This window comes from Schistocerca serialis, chromosome 3, assembly GCF_023864345.2.
Source record: "Schistocerca serialis cubense isolate TAMUIC-IGC-003099 chromosome 3, iqSchSeri2.2, whole genome shotgun sequence".
NCBI lineage: Eukaryota > Metazoa > Arthropoda > Insecta > Orthoptera > Acrididae > Schistocerca > Schistocerca serialis.
In genome coordinates, this window is record NC_064640.1 from 247,515,399 (window position 1) to 247,538,421 (window position 23,023).

A 23,023-nucleotide genomic window follows, 5' to 3' on the forward strand; every position below is an offset into this window, starting at 1 on the left:
TTTTGAGGTCTTGAATCCAATCTTACTATGATATGACATCAGAGGCTACATGGAAAGTTCTTCACAAAAAACAGGCAGAAGGACCTGGGGACAGATGCTTGGAAGTGAATTGTCTGCAATGATTGTTCATTTGTCAAATCACACAAGCTAATTTACAACTAAATTTGAATTCAGTATGATATTTCTAAAGTATTTTCATTCACATTTACACAAGAAGAGTTTGGAGCAAGAGTCTCACCAGATGTCTCTTATGTTTGCTGAGATCTTTGGTATCCTCTGAAGTAGCATTTACAGGTTGTTGCTGTGGTGGCGGCTGAGGTGAGTTCGCAAGCTGTTGTGCAGTGTCCTGCTGCAGTGGCAATGGTGCAATCTGCTGGTGAGCCACAGGATGTTGTGTGGCAGGTAGTGGGGTTATCAGTGATTGCACTGAGGGCAGCTGAGTTGTGGATTGTAATGGTGCAGGCAACTGTGGGGAATGCTGAGACATGCTCAGCTGTGCTGGTTGTTGCTGCGGTTGGACCAGCTGTTGCACAGGCTCTTGTTGCTGCTGCTGTTTATGCTGCTGTGGTAGTTGTGATGATGTTGGTGCTGGAGACTGTGCTAAGGGCACTGACGGTGCTGGTGCAGGTGACGGTTCTTGATGCACTTTTTGTGGAGTGTGCTGCCCAACCTGGTCACATTCCTCTGTCACAGGAACACTGCACTCATCTTCCTCCATGGGTTCTGGCTCAGCTGTAATTCAGTAAATAAAGTAACTCATGCCATTAATGTAAAAAAAAGTGTCATTAATAAAAATACTGTATTTTACACTGATTATGTTTTTGGATTGCAGAAATGGAAACAAGTTGATAAAAGCTTAGATACTTCAATGGCTATATTAAAGCTGCCAGCACAAGAAGAGAAATTCACTTTTATATGAAAACTACTATAGTTCTGATGATATACAATAAATAAAAAGCAGGTTCACAATCGCTTATGCACATCAATAAATAATGGAAGAGAAGAACAAGAAAATTAACATTTTGTTTACTACAAACCATAATAACTGCGTGTCAGCATTAGTCTTAAAATCAGTCATCAATTACTTCCTGTGGAATCAAAAAGTTATTTGTTTCTAGAGCAATGAAATTAACACTTTACCTTTAGGAACTGGTGATGGGACACCCAGCACATTGGATTTTAACAGTGAAACCTGGTGATTGAGCTGTGAAACATCAGGACATGCTGTTGGTTTTATCCCCATAGCACGGCTTTGTGCTAAAAGAGAAGCCACTGTGTTCTTTTTTGGTTTAGACACTCCGCGACCTAAATTTCGTGGTCGTGCATCCTGTAGACATGTGATAAAAGATACTGATGAAACAAAATGGATTCAGTTGCCAACAATCAACATCATAATGTAACTCTAAATTTGGAAAAATTACTAACAATATAAACACTGAAGTTTTTAAGATACTTTGTGGTGCAAAGGCCTACAATAAATAAGAGCAGATGGTACACAATTTGAGAAACTGATAAGGGCCTACAAAGAAGCAGTGCTAGTATCTACAGAAAGTACTTTGTTTATTTGTCACACATTTTATGTCACATGGCAGGTAAACGATGAGCTTTATAGTAGTTCTCTTCAGTAAAATATAAGGGCAAACATGGAATAAGATATCTTTTTCTATCTGAATAGAGATGCACGTGGCTGCATCCTGACATGCTGGCCCCACAACCTTGGCAGTCCCCTGTACAAGCTGACTTTTTTAAACAAATGTACTTTCTGAAATGACAAACACATTTTGTCATTGTTGCCCTGAATTGTGATTTATCTATTGCTGCTACAGCCTAACATGGTTACTGTAACTGAAAATGTTTGTCAAGTTGAAGCAATAGGTTATGTCATACTACTGACAGTCCCTGATCTCTGCTCCTCGTACAAGCCGGAACAAACATTCCGAATGTAGACAACATTTTTGGACACATAGAAATGTATATACAAGAATGCACTTTAAATTAATGGTCCCAGTACTGTCATTTTTGAAAACTATAAAAATGTGAAAGTTTTGCACAGGTCCCCTGGCTGGTGCATTAATAGTTAACTTCCTTACTTATCTATTGCATGTGGCCCAAGTTTTTCATTTTAAATCTTACAAGTGTTTTCATAGCTATTAAAAATTCAGAGCCACAAATTTTCAGGGCTATCTGTAATGAGGATAAGAATCTGTATGCAACTAGGAAAAATTATTTTATATTTCTTAGTCAATTAAAAATCTGGTGTATTAAACATTCATTTTTATTTACATAATTATTTATAGTCAGTTCAGTTCAATTATAGATTTATTTGCTGGCTTATTATTACTACTACCACTACTACTACTACTACTACTATTACTATTATTATTATTATTATTATTATTATTATTTCAACTAAACCTTTATGGTGAGATGCCACAAGCCTTAATAATATATCTTACATTAAAATATTGTACAACATATTACTGAGAAAGTTTTTAGAATGCTGCTACTCATCATCATCATCATCATCATCATCATCATCATCATTAGAACAGGGCTGCCACTTTACTGTGCTATATCAGCAGGATTTATTTTCAGGGTTCCTTTGCTTAGGACATTTGGCTTCACTTCACTTCTAAATCTACATGCATACTCTGCAACCAACAATATAGTGTATGACAGGAGGTACCTGTACCACTACTATTCACTTCTTTTCACATTCCAGTCACAAATAAAGCAAAGGAAAAACAACTGTCTAATATGCCTTCTTACAAGCCCTAATTTCTCTTATCTTATCTTCATGGTCCTCACACAAAATTGACATTTGTGGCTGCGGGATTGTTATCAAGTCAATTTCAAATCTTTCCAATAGCATTTACCAAAAAGAATTTATCTGTTGATTACGACCTCTTCCACCTTTAAAACAACTGTCTGTTGTTTTTTGTTCTTATGAAAATATTTTGAACACTGGATGGCAGGTTCACTGCCTACTGTACATCACTGAAATCATGTAATTCCCTTAGTGGCAGCCTACACATCTGTTGTGAGTAGCTGATATGTATGGAGCAAAAATCATACAAACATTTTAATAATTCTGTTGAAATATATTAGTACTGCAATTAAATAATCAAAACTGTCTCATGTGACCAAAACAGGCACTTCAGGAAATAAAATGAGGAGCTTACCACTGAACTGACTAAAGAATAAATAATAAGTATAATAATCCTGTGTGGCTCTGTGACCTGGTGCAAGTGCTTGAATTACATGTCACTTTGCCAAATTGCCTGTATACTTAAAGAAATTCTTTTCATCATCATCAAGACAACTTTAATTGCAGAGTATGTATGTAAATGTTTTGGTTTACACATTTGGTTATTAAAATAGTTTAAACAGTCTTTAATCATGTATTAGATGTAATATTCTCAGCAATGATTTATGTATTTTAAACTGAATACATGAGAAGACAGCACAGAACAATAAACAAACACATTTTATAATAAATTATTCCTTAAAATACTGCCTTTAGGCATATCAGTTAACTCTAAGACAAAAATAAACTACCATTTTTTTACAAACACAAATACTGAAATATGAAGGAGGCAACAATCATATGCTAAGTAATTGTAGTTGGTTTTGAAATTAAGGGGAGTGGGAACACCATTTATCGACAGTGTTAAATTTGGTTACTTGGCTTCCCTGTATTTCATTAACTATTGTAGCTATGGACATGAAAGTATCACACATTACACATCCTGTTCTTAGATTACTGAACTAAAATCATTGCATTTCAGCCACCAATTTTTTAACTATATGGTTAAAATGTTATATACTATTTGGACTTTCTCCGGAAAATTTTACTCACTCAGAGGCACCCTGCACCATAGACAGAGAAACAATAGTGCCATAACTTAATGAGGAACTTGGAACTTTTAGCTCAGAACAGTAACATGTAGAGGAATATGGCTCAAGTTTAAAGGAATAGATGACCATGCACTTGATAGGTATGTACTCAGTATGAGACTTCATAATGGAAGAGACCCTCCTTGGTATACTGTCACTGTAAAGAAACCTCTAAAGAACAGAGACTACTGCATAATAGGTATAAAACAAATCATGGCACTATAAGTACAGAGATGCTGAATGGAATGCATTTGGCAGTCAAGAGACCAATGCATGAAGCCTTCAATGACTACCACAGCAGAATATTGTGAAGTTAGTGTCCATTAATTCATGAACAAGACTGGAACTGAAACTGAGAATAGCAAAGTACAAGCAGAAATGGCTCTATTTTCAAATATTCCTTTATAAAGGAAAACCCATGAGTACTGCCTCAACTTAAGTCTTGCACCACTAAAAAAATGACTGCAGTAGATGTTTGTGTCAACAGCATTGAGAAACAGGTGAAATTGTTAAAACTGAATGAAGCCCCAGGGTCCAATGGAACCAGATTCTATACCTAGTTTGTGGATCAGTTAGCCTCTCTGTTAACTATAACTATCAAGGATCCCTTGGACTAAAAACTGTGCTCAGTAGTTGGAAGAAAGCACAGCTGTCTACAAGAAGGGTGGCAGAAGTGGCCAAAAAAACTACCGTCCATTACCTTGACATCCAGTTCTTGTAGAATCTTATAACACATTCTGAGCTCAAACATGATGAGGTATCTCGAACAGAACAACCTCCTCCATGTCAACCAGCATTGATATTCAAAACACAGATCGTGTAAAATTCAACTCACACTTTTCTCACATCACATACTGGAAGCCATGAATCAAGTCAGAAAGGTAGATTCAGTATTTCTCAATTTCCACAAAGCATCTGACTCAGTATCACACCTACTCTTATTATCAAATGTACGTGCATATAGGGTAGCAGATGAGATATTTCACTGCATTGACAACGTCTTGCTAGGGAGGGAGTAGCATGTTATCTTGGATGGAGAGTCATCAACAGATGTAAAAGTAACTTCAGGTGTACCTCATGGAATTGTTATGGGTCCCTTGCTGTTAATGTTGTATAGTAATGATCTTGTGGACCATATTAATAGTAACCTCAGACTTCTCGCATATGATGCAGTTATCTACAATGAAGTATAGACTGAACAAAGTTGTACAAATATTTTGTCAGATCCTGATAAGATATCAAAGTGATACAATGATTGGCAGCTTGCTTTAAATGTTCAGAAATATAAAACTGTGCACTTCACAAAACAAAACAAAAAACAACATAGAATCCTATGAATATAATATTAGTGAGTAACAGTTGGAATATGTGTACAAATACTTGGATGTAACACTTATTAGGAACATGAATTGGAACGATCTGTAGGTCCAGTCATGAGTAAAGCAAATAGCACACTTCAGTTTATTGGTGGAATACAAAGGAAATGCAATCAGTCTACAAATGAGATTGGCTACAAATCACTTGTGTGACCCATCCTAGAATATTGCTCAGGTGTGTGTGACCTGTATGAAATAGGATTAGTGGGGGATAGTGAACACATGAAGAGAAAAGCTGCATGAATGGTCACAAGTTTGTCTGGCCCATGGGAGAGAGTCACTGAGATACAGAAAGAACTGAACTGGCAGACTCTTAAAGAGAGAAGGAAACCATCCTGAGAAAGTCTGCTACCAAAGTTTCAAGAACTGGCTTTAAATGATGACTCTAAGAATATACTAAAACCCCCTATGTATCATTCCCATAGGGATCATGAGGATCAGATTAGATTAATTACAACAAACACAGAGACATTTAAACAATTTTTATTTCCTCATGCTCCATGCAAAACTTGTACAACGAATCTGCTGCGAAAGGGCGAAGTTGATTTATTGATCTGTCATCTGCTGACAGTTTGTGGGAGAAGGTATCACATACGCTGCCTCATTCTGAACAGATGATCAGTGTTATTCCTCACGGCCATCCTATGGTACTGTAATTGCTCAATAATTTTGTATGCCAGGCTATCCCTTACGGATTTACTATCAGAAAGTTTCTTTTTTCTCAAACTTAGTTTCAACTTCCTCAGCCTGGTGCTCATCCTCTTCTGGACATGATCCATTCATTTCAGTTTTGCAATACTCTTATCACCATAACACCGAGCTGCTACTACACTGTTTTATGCTTTTCAGACCCCATCACCTGAAAACTTATAACAACAAAACTCTGTTTCATTCAAAGATTGATTGAAAACTATAATAGCCGCAGAACTCTCAATTCCACCACCTGTTTGTTCATAATTCCTATCACAGAGAAGTTGGATGTGGTTCACTCATTTACATTTATAACAATGTTTTGACAGAATCAGAAAGTCAGTTACCTTTCCAGTATCCACAATCATCCCTATAGAGACAGTATTCTTAGAACTTCAACATACAATACGAGTTTATATCATAAAAGCTGCTATATTGCTTTCCACAATGCTACCAATAGAAAAAAAAACATAATTTTGCCTTCATAAAACTGCAATCCACAGCCTTCTACCTAAAAAGTTATGGACTTTATTTGATCTTGAAGGAATGGATGTAAAATTTTTAACATTTTAAACATGTGCTGATAGAATTAAAAAAAAAAAAAAAAAAAAAAAAAAAAATAGAATAATTCCCACGGGAGTTTATAAGTGATTTATACCAGGGGAAAAATGCTCCTATCAGAGCACAAAAGTGGCACCTATGCTCCTGTTTAAAACACTCCGACTGAAAAGTGGGGTACTGGCTGCCTGATTCTACCTTCCTCAGCAGCTTTAAAAATTTTCCCAAAAAATTTGGAATGTAAACATATTCACACTCTTTTTAATCTGCAACTCACCTCTCACTCCCACAAGTACCCATAACTGCAACTTACTCACATCCACTACACCATTGCTATAAGTCACTCATACTCATCTACTCCCATTTGCCCATTCTCACTCAGTCATTCAGCCCAACTCATTGTCATTATCTCTTTGTGTCTCTCTAACTATTGCTGTTTCCTGTCTCTCAGCCAAAGTCTTCTTCATTCTGCCCTACTACTACTACTGTCTCCTCTCACTCTAACCATCTACCTCTTGCTCTCTTTTAGTGCTACTATCTCATTCATTCATTCCCAATGCTGCTGTCTCTTCTCACTGTCACTATCTACCTTCCTCACTGTCATTGTCACAGACTCTGTTTCTCATTGTCACTGGCTATCACCCACTTCCAATTTCTCCTTCTCTTTATTCCTCTTCTACAGGCACTGTCTCCTTTATTCTAAAATGAAAGTTATTTACTCAAAATGTTAATAGCATCTGGTGGGGTTAAGAAAGCAAATCACTTCCAGTGAATCAGTTTTTTACTTTGCAGTTTGCTTAAGGCAGAAAAAATAGCTATGATAGCTACAGGAGAGGAAAACCACCAAAATAATATTCCCCGCTCTTTATTTATGATGTTTGAGTTGCAGTAAGTGCTCCTGCTTCCATTCAATGCATTGGCAGCCAGTGGCTCTATGTCTTTGTAAGGTGAGCTTCCCTGGTGCCAGCAAGCTCCAGATTCACATAGGCTGAGCAAACATAGTCTACCTGTCGCTACTCTGATGGAGACTTGACAACATCGTAGAATACATTTGGCAACTATGTGACCATTGATTTACTTCCTGGTTTGGTTCAGAATTATCCCGTTAAATTTGCTTCATATTTTCTTGTCATTTAGATTGAAGATGTTGAATTATTCTCACTTTGAGGTAAAAAAATTTATGATTTTGATTCCAGGAAGCTTGTTCCAACAGAAATGCAGCTAACTTTGCCATTTATGTTGTAAATTCCCAATCATGGCCCTCACTGGAACAACAAGGGAGTACTGTTTGACAGAGCTGTATAGTAGCTTATCAATAAAGAGTTCACCCTTCAAACAGAAGAGTGTGTTGGTTTTTGCTTCTAAAATCACTGGTGACAAGAGCCACTAACAGGCAGATTGACAGTCAATACAGAAATCCTAAGACATCTCTCCCATTCCTTCATTCTGTCGCCTGTAGATCTAAAGGTGGAAAACTTGCTGAATTGCATACTTGTTAGTGCCTGCTTTTTCTGCTTCTGTCAATTGTATTGACTTAATTGTGAAACTGAATTCTTTGTTAACTGGATTTTGTTATGTATCAATCCCTACTGCTACAGTTGCATGCTTTTGTGGTAGTCCTGTAATGCTACTTCGGTTTGACTACAGACTGAACATAGACACAGACCATTTCAATGCCAAAAGTGCATATTATCCTGCTAATTTGTTATGATTTGGGATACTTTGTTTTATTAAAAAACACTTCTTTCATAATGTTATCACAATAACTTGTCATTCATTTCTATTAGCACAATGGATACTAAATAGCAATTTTTCATTAGTTTACTGAACACAACTTTAAATTTAAGAGAGAAATATATCAGCAGCGTCTTCCACATTATCTAAAACTGCCTGACAATGCTCAGATTGTTTTTTGAACTCATGCTTGTAGACAATATCTTGGTAGCATTTCATCTCCTTGCATTTTACACTGTATTAATAGACAGTAAAGCTGCGCAGTTCAGCATAACAATCCCTCTTCCTACCCCTACAACCCTTTACTCCAAAAGCTTGTGAACTTCCTTGTCTTTTATATGCATCTTCTCCTGCCGCCACCAGCACTTGATGGGTAGAGTGTTTTATTTTTCCAGTTATGTTATAATATGCTCTAAGTTACATCAATAGTTAGAGGATTGAATTGTAGGACACTATCTTTGATATGTATGAAATGGCTGCTACTATTGCAACAACTGATCATATAATGTGTTTATTCATACCTTCTGTTCTGTTCAGTGATGTCAGATCAGCACACAGTTGTAGGTGACATCTGTGGCTGGTAACCTAACAATTGTGGTTCACTTTCATTGTATGCTTCATTTCTCTGTGTGGAATGTTTATTTTGTCCAAAATAATATCTGAAGCTCGCAGACAAAGTGTACAGAAGAGTACGGTTGCTAAACAAGAATTTCAGCAATCTGCTCCTGTTTTACATGGTCAAATATGTGAGCTCATGTGCGCAGAGTGGGAATAGCTCAAGAAGGAGAGAGACAGTGGTATGACTCTACTGCTGCTAATGAAAGTCGTCAAAAGAACTGCAGATGCTTTGAAGATTCGCAAAAACACTGTTGTGAAAGTTTGAAGGTAAAAATACTGAGCAGAGTGCAGCAAAAAACAGAGCAACAAGTAACAAACATGAACAAATTTTAACAAGATGCTGTTCATTGCCATATTATATATATATATATATATATATATATATATATATATATATATATATATATATATATATATATGATGTGATTTACCACACGAAAGCGCTGGCAGGTCGATAGAAACACAGACAGACACATACATACACACAAAATTCAAGCTTTCGCAACAAACTGTTGCCTCATCAGGGAAGAGGGAAGGAGAGGGAAAGACGAAAGGAAGTGGGTTTTAAGGGAGAGGGTAAGGAGTCATTCCAATCCCGGAAGCGGAAAGACTTACCTTAGGGGGAAAAAAGGACAGGTATACACTCGCACACACACATATCCATCCACACATATACAGACACAGGCAGACATATTTAAAGACAAAGAGTCCTGTAACGTGTTTTGGCGGCAACACAACCACCTAATCTTTGTGCACATCGTTGTCTACCAACCCAAGTCCAACATAGCCCAGCTGTAACCAACACCATTTCGCCTTTTTTCACACCAGATCTCCAGTTACTTTCCAGTCCACCTTTACCCTCCCCATATATTTTTACTTTCATTTTCATTTCAGCCTCATGTTACACTTTCCACCTTCTAATACCATGTCACCCTCACAACACCCCCACAATGACCCCATTAAGTTTGGTCTTTAAATATGTCTGCTTGTGTCTGTATATGTGTGGATGGATATGTGTGTGTGTGCGAGTGTATACCCGTCCTTTTTTCCCCCTAAGGTAAGTCTTTCTGCTCCCGGGATTGGAATGACTCCTTACCCTCTCCCTTAAAACACACTTCCTTTCATCTTTCCCTCTCCTTCCCTCTTTCCTGATGAGGCAACGGTTTGTTGCGAAAGCTTGAATTTTGTGTGTATGTATGTGTCTGTTTGTGTTTCTATCGACCTGCCAGCACTTTCGTATGGTAAGTCACATCATCTTTGTTTTTAGATACATTTTTCCCACGTGGAATGTTTCCCTCTATGAGATATATATATATATATATATATATATATATATATATATATATATATATATAGTTATAATAGAGGGAAACATTCCACGTGGGAAAATATATCTAAAAACAAAGATGATGTGACTTACCAAATGAATCTTTCCTGATGAGGCAACAGTTTGTTGCAAAAGCTTGAATTTTGTGTGTATGTTTGTGTTTGTTTGTGTGTCTGTCGACCTGTCAGCACTTTCATTTGGTAAGTCACATCATCTTTGTGTGTGTGTATATATATATATATATATGGCAATCATAAAAACTCTTCATAAGCCTGAATTATTTAGCAGCAGCAACACTTCTTTCTTATCAGTTTCCAGAGCCCTTGGTTTCAAGTATCAAACAATTAATGTAGACAAAATTATAATGGAAATATCATTATGTGGTATTGTTGAATTTTAAGACACATTGTTAGGCAAAATTTGGAGACACTGTGATTGTGTAAACCAATGATAAATGCCAGTCATTCCGTCAGAAGAAACTGAGCAGATGACAGTGGAAGTGGAAGTACCACTATCCCCGTGGGAAAGAGTAATTGTCTTGCATACTGGACTTTCCGCTCGTTTTGTACCAGACTGTCTCCTGGTTTACAAATAAAGGAAAACAAGTGATTACAATGAGGAGATCAATCACAAGAGTTTTCTGAAGTGATTCAAGGGGCAACTACTGGAAAACTTAAACCAGCCATCTGTCACACTACTGGATAATGCCCCACACCACTTGCTTATTATTCAACAATATGTCATTGTGTGAGGTGGCAAAAGAACATGGTCACACAGTTCTTAGGGTTTCACCAAACAACTGCCATTACTACAGCACTGAAATGGTCAAGGATTATGTGACAACAAATAATAACAGTTTCACTGTGGGAGAAATTGAGAAATTGTAAGAGGATACAGTGACACAAGCAATACAAAAGAAATGAAGTAACGTTGTATTCCACACAAAAAGTTGAACACTACAGGGATTGGTGTATACTTAAGTAACATGAAGGATTCTGATCTGTTTCAGCACCACTTTCATAACAAATATGCCACTTAAAAGTGAGTTGTCCTGATTATTGTAAAGAATTGTGCACGTCCTCTTGTTTTGCTGAGATGTACAAATAATAGGGAACTGGTATCATTATTCACAGGTGTGCACTTCTCAAGCAACAAAGATATTAGGTTCCTGTAAGGAGAACTCAGTACTGCACATTAACAGGGAGTGCAAGAAGATGGTACAACATAGCACAGCTGATATGATTCAAGTAAAAGTAGTTAGTTTAGCTTGAAGAATGTGAAGGCATGTGTTTACTGAATACGTGCTTTCAGATAGCTTTATTTACCACATTACAAACAGTTTTCAATCCCCACTTCATATTTCCATTGGAAAAAGTATATTTTAATGTCTGTAACTTGTCAGATGTGCTATCCATGCTGCAAACTGCATATAGTAAAATTATGTTTACCTGAACAAGCATAAGTAATTTGGTTCTCACCTTTATACATACATCATTCTCTTCACCTCCACTGCTTGGCCTTGGTGAATCAGCTGCTGCAAAAAGCTGTTTGAGTGAAGGACTTGGAGATGTTGGAACTGCAGGTGCTGGACTCTGCACAACCCTCCTTGGTTTTGGGCCTGGTTTTCTCCGTGCTGTAACATTACTGGCTTTATGTTTCTGGTGTTGCTTAAAACTTAGGCTCCTAATAAAACAGTTTGATGATGGAACACAAATAATGAAAAAACTGACTCTTAATAATGAAACTTACTGACTAATTTGCTGACTTCAAATTAATATACTGTTAGTACAGTGTTGACTGAGTTGTAACAGTGTAAAACCCGTTTAACATCGACTGAAACATACCACATCATCATTTCCAGTTTTGTGCATTAGTTGTACTGATACATCATATATCACTGAGTTTCTTTCCACTCAAATGGAGCTGCAGGCCTAGTTACTCTATCAACTACTGATGGAGACAGTAAAGCTAAGGTAATCCACGGTGACATAACAATAGATCAGCTATCTTAAAGAAGAGAGCCTTTAACTCTCCATTCAGAAAAATTATGTTACTCACCTATTGTGAAGTATACTTACATGTTCTCTCTGAATGAACAGGTGTTGCAGCTGCCAAAGATGCAGATAATGATGACAGTGATGATAGAGATGAGGAATGGGCAGCAACTGGTGTGCAGTTACTCAGATTGAGACTGCCGCTGCTATTACACAGGCTGGTTATGTTGTTATTGATCACACTATTGCTGTTATTGTGTATACTGTTTGTAGTCACACCACTAACGGCACTATTAACTGTGGCACTGTTGCTTCTACTAGTGGAAGCTTGAGGTTTCATAGAAAGATTAAGAGGTAAATCATTTTCATTTCCTGAGATGCCAAACGAGCCTACACCAAAGGACGGGATATTGAGGGGTACTGCTCCATTACTACTGTGTGCAGGCAATTTTATGACTTCAACTCTGTCCCTGTCTCGTTCACGTTCACGATCTCTTTCCCTCTCTCTCTCCCTCTCCCTCTCCCTCTCCCTGTCTCTCTCCCTCTCTCTTTCTCGCTCCCTTTCACGTTCACGTTCACGTTCCCTTTCACGTTCACGTTCCCTCTCCCGTTCCCGTTCCTTTTCCCGCTCACGTTCTCGGTCTCTTTCCCTTTCACGTTCACGCTCCAGAGACGCAGATGGAATTACTTGCTCACGATAGTCCAGAGGTTCCTGAAAATAAAGAATTTTGTTTTAATAACAATAATTAAACAACACAAATATAATATGTTGGATTAAGTGGCATTAACTGGACATAATTTTTTATTCCCTTAATGTGGCACCCTATCCTGGAGGGAAAGGTAACAGGACCCTGTGCTCTGCTAGAGTCAGTCGCTGGAACTTCATAAAGTCAGTCATCGTCGACATCTGGAGGCCACCATTGGCTTGTGTTTGCTGTCTACAGCTATTAAAAACGTGAACATGAGAATGAAATTTCAATGTGAACATGGTTTACGGACTTAGCTTTCAGACTACATTGGACTTCTGTTTCTGCCCACAGTTCATTACCAGGGGAGCATTTATATTATTATACTAGGAAAATGTAACCCATTAAAGGGGTTTTCACTTTCATTGTGTTCACGTGCAGTTAGTGAAACGCAATATAACAAATATAAGATTGGCAATGAGGAACATTGGACGCTTATACATTTTATGGCGGAAGAATTGCCTAAGCTGCTTCAACAACAGTTAAAAGTACACATTAAAACAAAGGAAAAAGAACACCAGAACAGACAAGGAAATTCAGAAGGCTCATGAAGAAAAAATATTGCAAATTCTACAGTAGACTACTTGGTCAATGCATCCAATGGTGCCTTCATTTCTTCCAATGTCTGAGGAAAACCCAGATAATTGGGAACTTTATCTGAGTAAATGGTTGCATTGCTTTTTGGAGTTTGCAGTAAAATTGCTAAAGCAACAACATTCTTTGGAACAGGTGATTTATTATCTGCTAATTATAAAAAAAAATGTATTTTTGTACCGTGGCACAAATTTTAATTCATTTCTTCAGCTTCCAGCATTATCATAAATTATTAAAAAAAAACATGTGCATGTAGCTGTCACTAGGTTAAAATTCCTGCATTGTCCTGCCATGATTGGGCAGCAGATATGACAGGGTTGAGTAACTACTGGCAGTATGAATTTCTCAATCCTATTTGCCAGCAATCTTATGCCAAGTCTTTGACTCTATATGTGGTAATCCAATTGGCATCGGATAGAGAAGTCAGATAGGCTCCACTGAAATTGCCATACCAAATCATGTCCTTGGCACAGACAGATATCAGCTGTTACAGCAGAATTTGCACAATAGGTAACAGTGTTGGACATATCTATCAACTTGACCAATCAGTCTCAAGCTATGGTCTGGCCTCACAGCCCACAGGTCATTCAGCAACAGATAACATTTGCAGAGCAAAAAGTTGCTCCACATCCAGACAAATATGATAATTTTCATGACCTCAATTGCAGAATCAGTGGCAACAGCAAATAAGGGGACTGAGTCCCAACGTAAATTATTAATTATACAAAAATTACATAAAAATGATAAACTTTCAGAGAGATAAGAGTCTGTTTGTTTCCTTGTAAATCAAGATATTTCTATGCAGCTATGGTTGCCAAAGTTACCTCTGTCAAAGAGCAAGTTGTTGAATTACAGTGGTAAACTAGTATCTGCTATGAAGAATTTTGCAACTGACATAACATATAGAAAAGTCATTCAGGATTCGGTTGTGGTGGTAGTGGTTTCACTCACAACTCATAACATTTTTTGCCTTGATCCATTTTCAGCTTTCAGGTTTTTGATACAAGACAATATAAACTGGGTGTCTGATGCTTCCCTCTTCTAAGCACTGGAAGAACCATGTCATGAAGTTGAGGCACTATTTGTTTCCACATTTAAGTACAGCCACAATGTTTCAAACACATATAGCACGTCTGCTCCCAGCTTCGTTGCATGCTCAAAAATGCTACAGTCAATTCCAAGACAGTAATTGATTCCTATTCCTTACAATGTCCAGAGGAGGTGATATTATCTTCACAAAGATATACAGTAGAGAGTGCTTTTCACACGTGAAACTAACCTGTGCTGCACGTTTGCTAGGGACTGACAACCAAGCAGAGCAGTTTGGTCCCTTCCCCCCTGCCCCCCCCCCCCCCCTCCCCCCTTTGAGCTAACCAACCACCCACATTTTCTGAGTGAGAAATCTCAGAGACTATTAGTGTTAAACACCTCTTCAGGTTGGTAGGCTACACTCTCCTTCTATTTGCAATAGTAAGTAATCATCCATTTTTCAGCTCTTCTCGGAAAATTTGATTTTGTGCAACTTAACAGAAGACATGGCATAACTGGATCATAGACAAGAGAACATGCATAATGTTTGTAACTCTTCATTTTATTGCACAATGATGCTTGAATATAATTTTCAAAAACACCACTTTAATCAACCCAATATTCTGTGCTTTAGATTTAGTTCGGGCAGTCCAGGATGAATCATGTTGAAGCCACTTAAAAAGGTCTCAGCCTTCTTCACTGAAAGTATTGCAACAGTTGCTGGGAAAAATTAATTAATATGCAGAGTTCATCTTCAACATTGCTGACAGCTTATCCATTAAAGCAACTGCATAAGAAAGGAGCTAAGTTCGTCTGGATTCCATGCCTGTAGTGTGACATTTTTCAAGCTTAAGATAGCATGAATATAAGCACTATGGCTGACAATGTACACACCTTGAAAACCACTAATTCTAACACACATTTCTAGAGTAAGAGGAATGATCTATAGATTCTTTACAGAACTTTGCAGCCCCAATGAAGATCTGGTGTGTTTTAGTGAAACTAAAGACAGCAATAATTCAACTGTTCTCCAAGAAAAGAATGTAACAAGTTAATAACATTATCACTTTACTCCACCACTCTTTTTCTTTTTCTCTCTCTTAACATTGAACAGTGTGCAACCAAATTAAATTACTCCAGAAATATATTAAAGTAACAACACAATCAGGCTACAAAACAAGCAGTACAATGAAAGCAACTGTACTCACTGTATTCACTGCCGTCCTATTACGCTGCCTTCTGCTTCCTCCACTGGAACCACCTCCTCCGCTACCACCACCACTGCTGCCACCACCGCTACCACTTCCTGCACCACCTCGCTCAATCATAAGACCTGGTCCAAGATGTGTTGGCATCACACTCAGAGATGGTGGATCCAACGAAATAGTCTTCTTACGGCCACGGTTTGTTGTGCCAGGAATTTTCGGTCCAACAATTGAAGATGTATACTTTATAATTTCCGTATCTGGGGGTAGCCTTACACCACCGAGAATGCTTGCTGGATCACTGTAAATGAATTTTTGTCAATAATAGTTGGAATCAACACTGTTATACAAGTAACAGCACCAATAGATTAACTATCTCTGCTTCCTATATATAATTACCACAATAGATACATAGAACAACTTACCACAAACACATAATGACCTAATTTCTAAATCTTACTAAAATAACACCAGAATACATTTTTAACAAATTCTAATGGTCATTGCACAGCACTGAATACTTTCTGGTCACAGCACACAGTTTTATTATTATTATTATTATTATTATTTTTTTTTTTTTTTTTTTTTTTTTTTTTTTTTGAGAAAAAGGGGCAATGGAATGTTGAGAAACTCCTTTAGGAAAGGAAGTTTGTCAACTAGGTGTCTTGGGTGCAGGGCTCTATATGCTACATCTAGTATAGTCAGCAAATCTTCTTAATAAGAAAATACAAAACAATGTAATAATAAAGTACAAGCTGGGAAAGGAAGCTTGACTTAAAATGAGTTCTTGTTAAAGTACATAAAAAAACCATGGTAAACTTTGAACAAAAGACATATGGATTTATGGATTATTATTCAGAAGCAGCTGAGGAATTCTGAGCATTCATGAGTAGTCACTGGCTTTGCTGTAGCTCACAAGTTCAACGGCATTAGGGACAGTGCTGTTTGGATTGGAACAGCACACAGAAGTATTACTGCCAAGACAGATTTTGATTGCATCTCCATGCTATGAGTGTAATTGCTCAATAATGTGTATTGCAGCATGGGCTGCTGTTCAAAATCGCAAAGTGTTGCTAATCTGGTTTTGAAAATCACTAATACATCTTTCAATTATAATTTATTTAATCAATGAAATGCCAGCCGGTGTGGCCGAGCCGTTCTAGGAGCTACAGTCTGGAACTGCGCAATCACTACAGTCACAGGTTCGAATCCTGCCTCACATGGCTTTATGTGGTGTCCTTAGGTTAGTTATGTTTAAGTAGTTCTAAGTTCTATGACCTCCGATGTTAATTCCCATAGTGCTCAGAGCCATTTGAACCAATCAATGAAATGCTCTACACAAGGACTAGTCGCACATCCCTTGTCATTCTTTTGCAATCGAACTGCATGGACAAAAAAAAGAGATTAAGGATGAATATAGGAACAACTTGCCCAACATCACCTTGTGGGTAACACACACAGGTGTATAGACATGCAGCCCCGTATGATAAAAATCCACCTGGCAGGTGTGTGACCACCTCCATAGCTCAGTGGTCAGCATGTCTGGCTACTATGTGGAGAACCCGGTTTCCATTCCTGGTAGTTCCAGGAATTTTTTCATGGTGGGAGGACTGGAACAAAGTGCACTCAACCTCTTGATGCCAACTGAGGAACTACTTGAGTGAGAAGTTATTGCTCCAAAGCCAAGAAAAGTCAACAATGGCCGGGAGAGTGGCACAGTAATCCCACTCTCCTCTATACTGCATCCAATGATGCGATTGCAGAGGATGAAACAGTGGTCAGTTGGTGCCAACTGATCCATCAGGGCCAGGAGACAGAGTTTTAGTAATTATACGCACACTTACTGATACATGTAGCTATTTTTCTATATGATAACAGCCATATGGAAGGAGCTATCAATATGCCCATCAAAAGAATGATGTAATGTATGAACTCTTCACAAAGGGACAGGAAAAAACTGTATCACCTAACAAGCAAACACGAAAAGTGACTCTGATCTCTAATTTGCAGTTCAGTCATGTTTTCCCTTTATTTCCTCCATGATGAGAAAAAATCTTTTAACAATGTGCATATCTTTGTGAAATACTATCCAACAGAGTGCAAGAGTGCATTCCAGAACATAACACAAAACTGTGACTGAAAACAACGTACTCACCATATGTGCATAGGTACTTGAAGCTATACCTATATTAAGCTGAACGAGTTTTTATACCACCGTATTCTTATCCTCTACAATTCCCCCTCCTTCTCTCACCTTCTCACCCCCAAGCCGTCATCTCTGCTCCTACATGTTACCACCATCATAATCATCCCACCTGCTCCTGCCAATACAATTATACAGCCCAGTCATGCCACAATGCCAGAAAAATTAGTTACATAGGCACCCCTTCCTTGTAGATTTTGGGAATACTTGGCATCATTAACTCACACAGTTATGGATTGGTCCAACATATAGCAATGCTTCTAAAATCACTTTTGGGATACTGCAGTCACCACGTAAATAACTCAACAGATATTGTGAATGTACTTAATGATGTGTGACTGCAGAGGTATGATCTTCTAATGAGTTTCGATGTTACATTTTACGGAAGTACCACTTCAAGACTCCTTGAAACTCCTCGCTCAACACTCCGAGTGACAATCAGTCAAATTTGCTGAGCATGTGCTGACTACCACCTACTTCATTTGCAACAGGGAGTTTTTTGAACAAATAGATGGAGCAGTCATGAGACCCTAACTGGTCCCGGAGATAGAAAATCACCATATGGAACATTTCAAGATGATGGCATTTCAAATGGCATCAATGCTTCTTCCAATGTGTCAACAACACATTGGCAGTATGGGAACATGGCAGGCAGTTACTGGATGACTTTCTGGACCACCCTAACAGCACCCTTCAAAACATTACTTTTACTATGGGAATAGACAAGAATGGATGTCTCCCTTTCTTAAATATACTAATACAGAAGAAAGCAGATGGTACACTAGGCCAAGCAGTGTATATGAAGAAAAACCACACAGGCCTGTTCTTGCATGCAACAATCTGCCACGATCAAGCACTGGAGTGGGCAGTGCTAACCATTCTGGTACATAGAGTGTGGACCATGTGTGACAAAGAAAGCTTCCCAGCTGAGCTACAACACCTAAAGGGAGCATTCCATTAAAATGGGTACAATGAATACAAGTTGGAAGGGCATCCAAGAAAACGAAAGACAAGGTGCAACAAACTGGAAAGAGGAGAAGGAGACAAAAGGCTCATGTCATTCCTTACTTGGGGCCACTCTCAGCCATGCTGGCTCTGCAAAAGACCTACTGAAACTTCACGTACTTGGGATATACAGCATCCCTTGTGTTGTGAATGCAGCCGCCAACATCAGACATATCAGTGTAGTATCTCAAAATACCATGAGGAACACATCAAACACATCAGGTGTGCAAAATTGGGACACAGAGAGAAATCAGTAGTGGCAAAGCATAGCATAAACAGACATCAAATGCCTGATTTTGAGAACACCAAGTTGCTCTGCCAAGCTACTGGCAACTGTGACATCATTATAAAAGAATCCATATAAATATGGATCCATGAGAATCTTGTCAAGGGAACGAATGTTACTAACTTAGTTCAGCACATAATCCCATATCAGCGACAATACAACGAGTGTGTACCCAGCACTGTCCAGCATGCAATACACATCTGGAACGTCCATGCAGGGATTTGGATTTAAGCATAGCATCTGGACCCCCTGCCTCTCTCACCACTGCCCACTGGATCCTCATCTTCTTTCCTGGTGACTGTTCGCAAATGACCCAGCACGGTGGAGGAAGTTCATCATTAATGTAAATACTGGGACAAACACAACACCTCGAAACTTCAGCAGAAAATGATGAGTATGGAACATCATGCTGTCCCCTGGCTTGGAACTTAAAGAGCTTTTCATCAGTATTATAAGGTGAGAAAGTCTACATTCACACAAGCTTGGTTAGGTTTTGAACAGACCTCCTATCTGCACTCTTATAGCGAACAAAACCTGGCTTTTTTATTGTAGTGTTCCAACTAAGTCATATAACAAGAACTGGGTGCTTGAAGAAGAGCCATGATCAAATAAATCCTAGAAAAAATCTATTTGTTGAGTAGGGCAGTGTTGTGCTAACAAGAGACCGAATTTCAGCTGTCAATTGTCATGACTGCAAGTAACTTTATTATTGTCAACTACACTTACTAGTTTTAACCCAAAGTACCTTCCACATATTCTCAAAAAGTATGTTTTCACTGACAATGAAGCCATTAGTGCTATGGAAACCTATTTCTGATAAAGCACATTGTTACATTAACAAATACACACTCAAAAATCAAAAGACAAAACACAATCCAACAAATAAATGTTTTAGGGTTCATTCGGAAAAAACTCTGTGAAATCTGACAAGGAATCAATACATTTTTCAATAATTTTATGACACTATGCAAATAGAAAAAAATCACAATTTGTCACTTCTTTTTAAATATTCCTTTAAATCAGCTTTGATTATTCACAACTGTATCAGCTCTGTGTATTTCTGCAACAATGATGAGCAGGAACAAGTTTTTATGATGATACGTGCGCGCTATGTGAACTTGATTGTACTTGTAATTGCAGAGATAAACAATTTTTTACTGGGAAAACTTGGATTTTTTTCTCTTTATTGTAAAATTAAGATACACAGTGCACCAGTTTATTTATAAAAAGGCAATATTGCTGTCCTGAAGTAAAAACGTATGGTCTGCGGCAATTGTAAATGAAAATCAAGTGCCCAAAAATGTTTTGCTTGAATAAAAACTACTACCGTAGTTAAAAAGTTACAGCAACAGAAATGTAGCAGTGTCAAGTAACCTTACATTAACATGGTTACAGCCACTGTGTAATGTGTAATAGATAAAGTGACAAAAAATTCAAATTTCTTACCTTTGTTCTCGGCCAGCAGCACTGAACAAAATATAAAATTGTATGTATTAGCCAATTGCAAATGCATAGATCATGGAAAATAAATACATTTGTTTAGAAAATCATGCTTAAATAACAATTAGTTCCTTATGTTTTAAAAAAATTTTTAAACATAAGGAACGAGACTGTGTCATATTACTCATATTGTAGATATTTAATATCTACAATATGAGTAATATGACACAGTCTCGGGAGTAATAAACAAAAATAAACGTTTTACTTTAAAAGCACTAGCATTCTGGCTAATACTTTGAAAATCACTCTTTACTAGTTTGCATGAATTTGCCACAACACACAACTGTAGTCTCCACTACAGAATCAATTCCAAGACTAAATTACATTACTGAGGAACGCAGCATGCAATTTTTTGGTACCTTGACAACAAAGTGATTCAGCTCTCTACAGGAGAGCCTATTCTGTTAAAAGTGTAAAGGGACTCCAAATGACTGTAGTGTAGCAAATGAAACCTAATCTGTGGACCATGTGAAGATGACACATATCAATCCGAAAGGGTAATTTGGCAAATGATAATAGTCATACCTAACACAGATGAAGAATAATGACATTTTACATTTACCTGAGAGGACACAATCTGGATCACTGAATCAGTTAAAGTTGAGAAAATTATTATGGTTCACATCATTGAGTGCGAAAGCAAAGAAAAATATCTTTGGTATGAATAAAGAAATGAATGAGCCATTTACCATCATATGCTTCAGAGGTTTAGAGAAGTGAATTGCATGGATGTATTTAAAGAAACTATGTCACATAACCTAAGTACTCCAACAGCACTGGCCTTCACAGAGACAACCAGTGAAGCAACTGTTCTAATAGAAGGCCAATACATTGCAACAGGAAAGTTACACATAATGAAAATGAAATGAAATGATCGTATGGCATTGTTGGCTGGGTGGCCCCATGCGGGGAAGTTCGGCGGCCGTATTGCAAGTCCTTTTTAGCTGACGCCACTTCAGTGACTTGTGAGTCAATGATGATGAACTGATGATGAAAGACACACAACACCCAGTCGTGACGAGGCAGAGAAAATCCCCGACCCCGCAGGGAATCGAACCCGAGACCACGTGCGCGAGAAGCGAGAATGCTACCACAAGACCACGAGCTGCGGACGTTACACATAAAAAATTTACCGAGAGCTCAAACAATGGAAAATACATGTGCGTGCAGTTGCATGTGTGCGTACACAAACACAAAAAAAACACACATACACACACATACCGACAGCCACTGTTACCTTAAGATGCCTCCACACGCTGCACCTACCAGCCCACCATTACCGAGAGCTCTAAAGGCAAGTATGTCTACATCCTGAAGGACAATTTTAGAACACTTCATCATCAGTCATGATGACACAAACTCACAGGAAGTTCTGCTCAAAAATAAAGCAAAACATCGAATCACATCATCTGTTCCCTGGAGTTAGAACCATACATTGTTGTTTCTAGGAATGAACGAATTTTTTTTGAAAGTCCGCTGTCAACAAAATGATATCAAACAGAGGATGTAATAATGTAACTGCTGGTTTGTGGGGTTACAAATGTTTACAGGTGCTCAACAATACACTGTGAACTTTAATTGCAAAGTTACTTCATAAATCTGTTTTATTGCAAATATGTAAAAGATAACTTCCTGTGTGATACCCATAAGTTTACATTTACACCCAAAATATGTATTGTAGTAAAATTACCATATCTCATAGAAAACAACATTGCAAAAGAAATATAGGTTGAGTATAACATCTTGCCACTGCTGAAATCACTGGAGATGAAATAATATTTCAGTTGGAAATGAGAAAGGAAGGATTTATTGAGAAATCAGCATGGAATTTGCATAAAGCGATTTAGGAAAATTACAAGACACACAAACTATGATGGTCATGCAATGATTTGAAACCCACTGTTCCCAAAATCAAGACCAGTGTTTTAAACACTGACCTCTTATCATAAGAACCTTTCTGGAAATTCTGAGATTATAAGATTTAAAAAGAAACAGATGAAATCAACACAAGGGAACATTGGAGAAGAGAAGTGTGACAAATGGCAGCTTGACTTCCATTTAGTCCCTTGTTGATCAGTCTGGTGTGGCAGCTGAAGGCAGCAAAACAAAAGCCACAGTTTTAAATTCCGTGTTCAAGAAATTGTTCACGCAGGAGAACTGTACAAACATCATTTGACCATCAGACATACTTTCATATGGACAACGTAATAATATGCATCCCTGGTGTAGAGAAACAACTGAAAGACTTGAAAGAAAATAAG

General features: G+C 37.9%; 1 protein-coding gene across 1 annotated transcript in view; it reads right to left on the reverse strand.

Annotated features, from left to right (window-relative positions):
• The window catches only part of LOC126469996 (bromodomain adjacent to zinc finger domain protein 2B-like), a 296,201-nt gene that overhangs the window by 251,287 nt on the left and 21,891 nt on the right, over positions 1 to 23,023 (reverse strand). The window contains exons 4-8 of the mRNA XM_050097452.1: positions 15,772 to 16,069; positions 12,279 to 12,906; positions 11,679 to 11,833; positions 1,141 to 1,327; positions 239 to 732 (exon numbers count right to left, since the gene is read on the reverse strand). Coding sequence (XP_049953409.1) covers positions 239 to 732; positions 1,141 to 1,327; positions 11,679 to 11,833; positions 12,279 to 12,906; positions 15,772 to 16,069 — 1,762 coding nt within the window. The remainder of the gene's footprint in view (positions 1 to 238; positions 733 to 1,140; positions 1,328 to 11,678; positions 11,834 to 12,278; positions 12,907 to 15,771; positions 16,070 to 23,023) is intronic.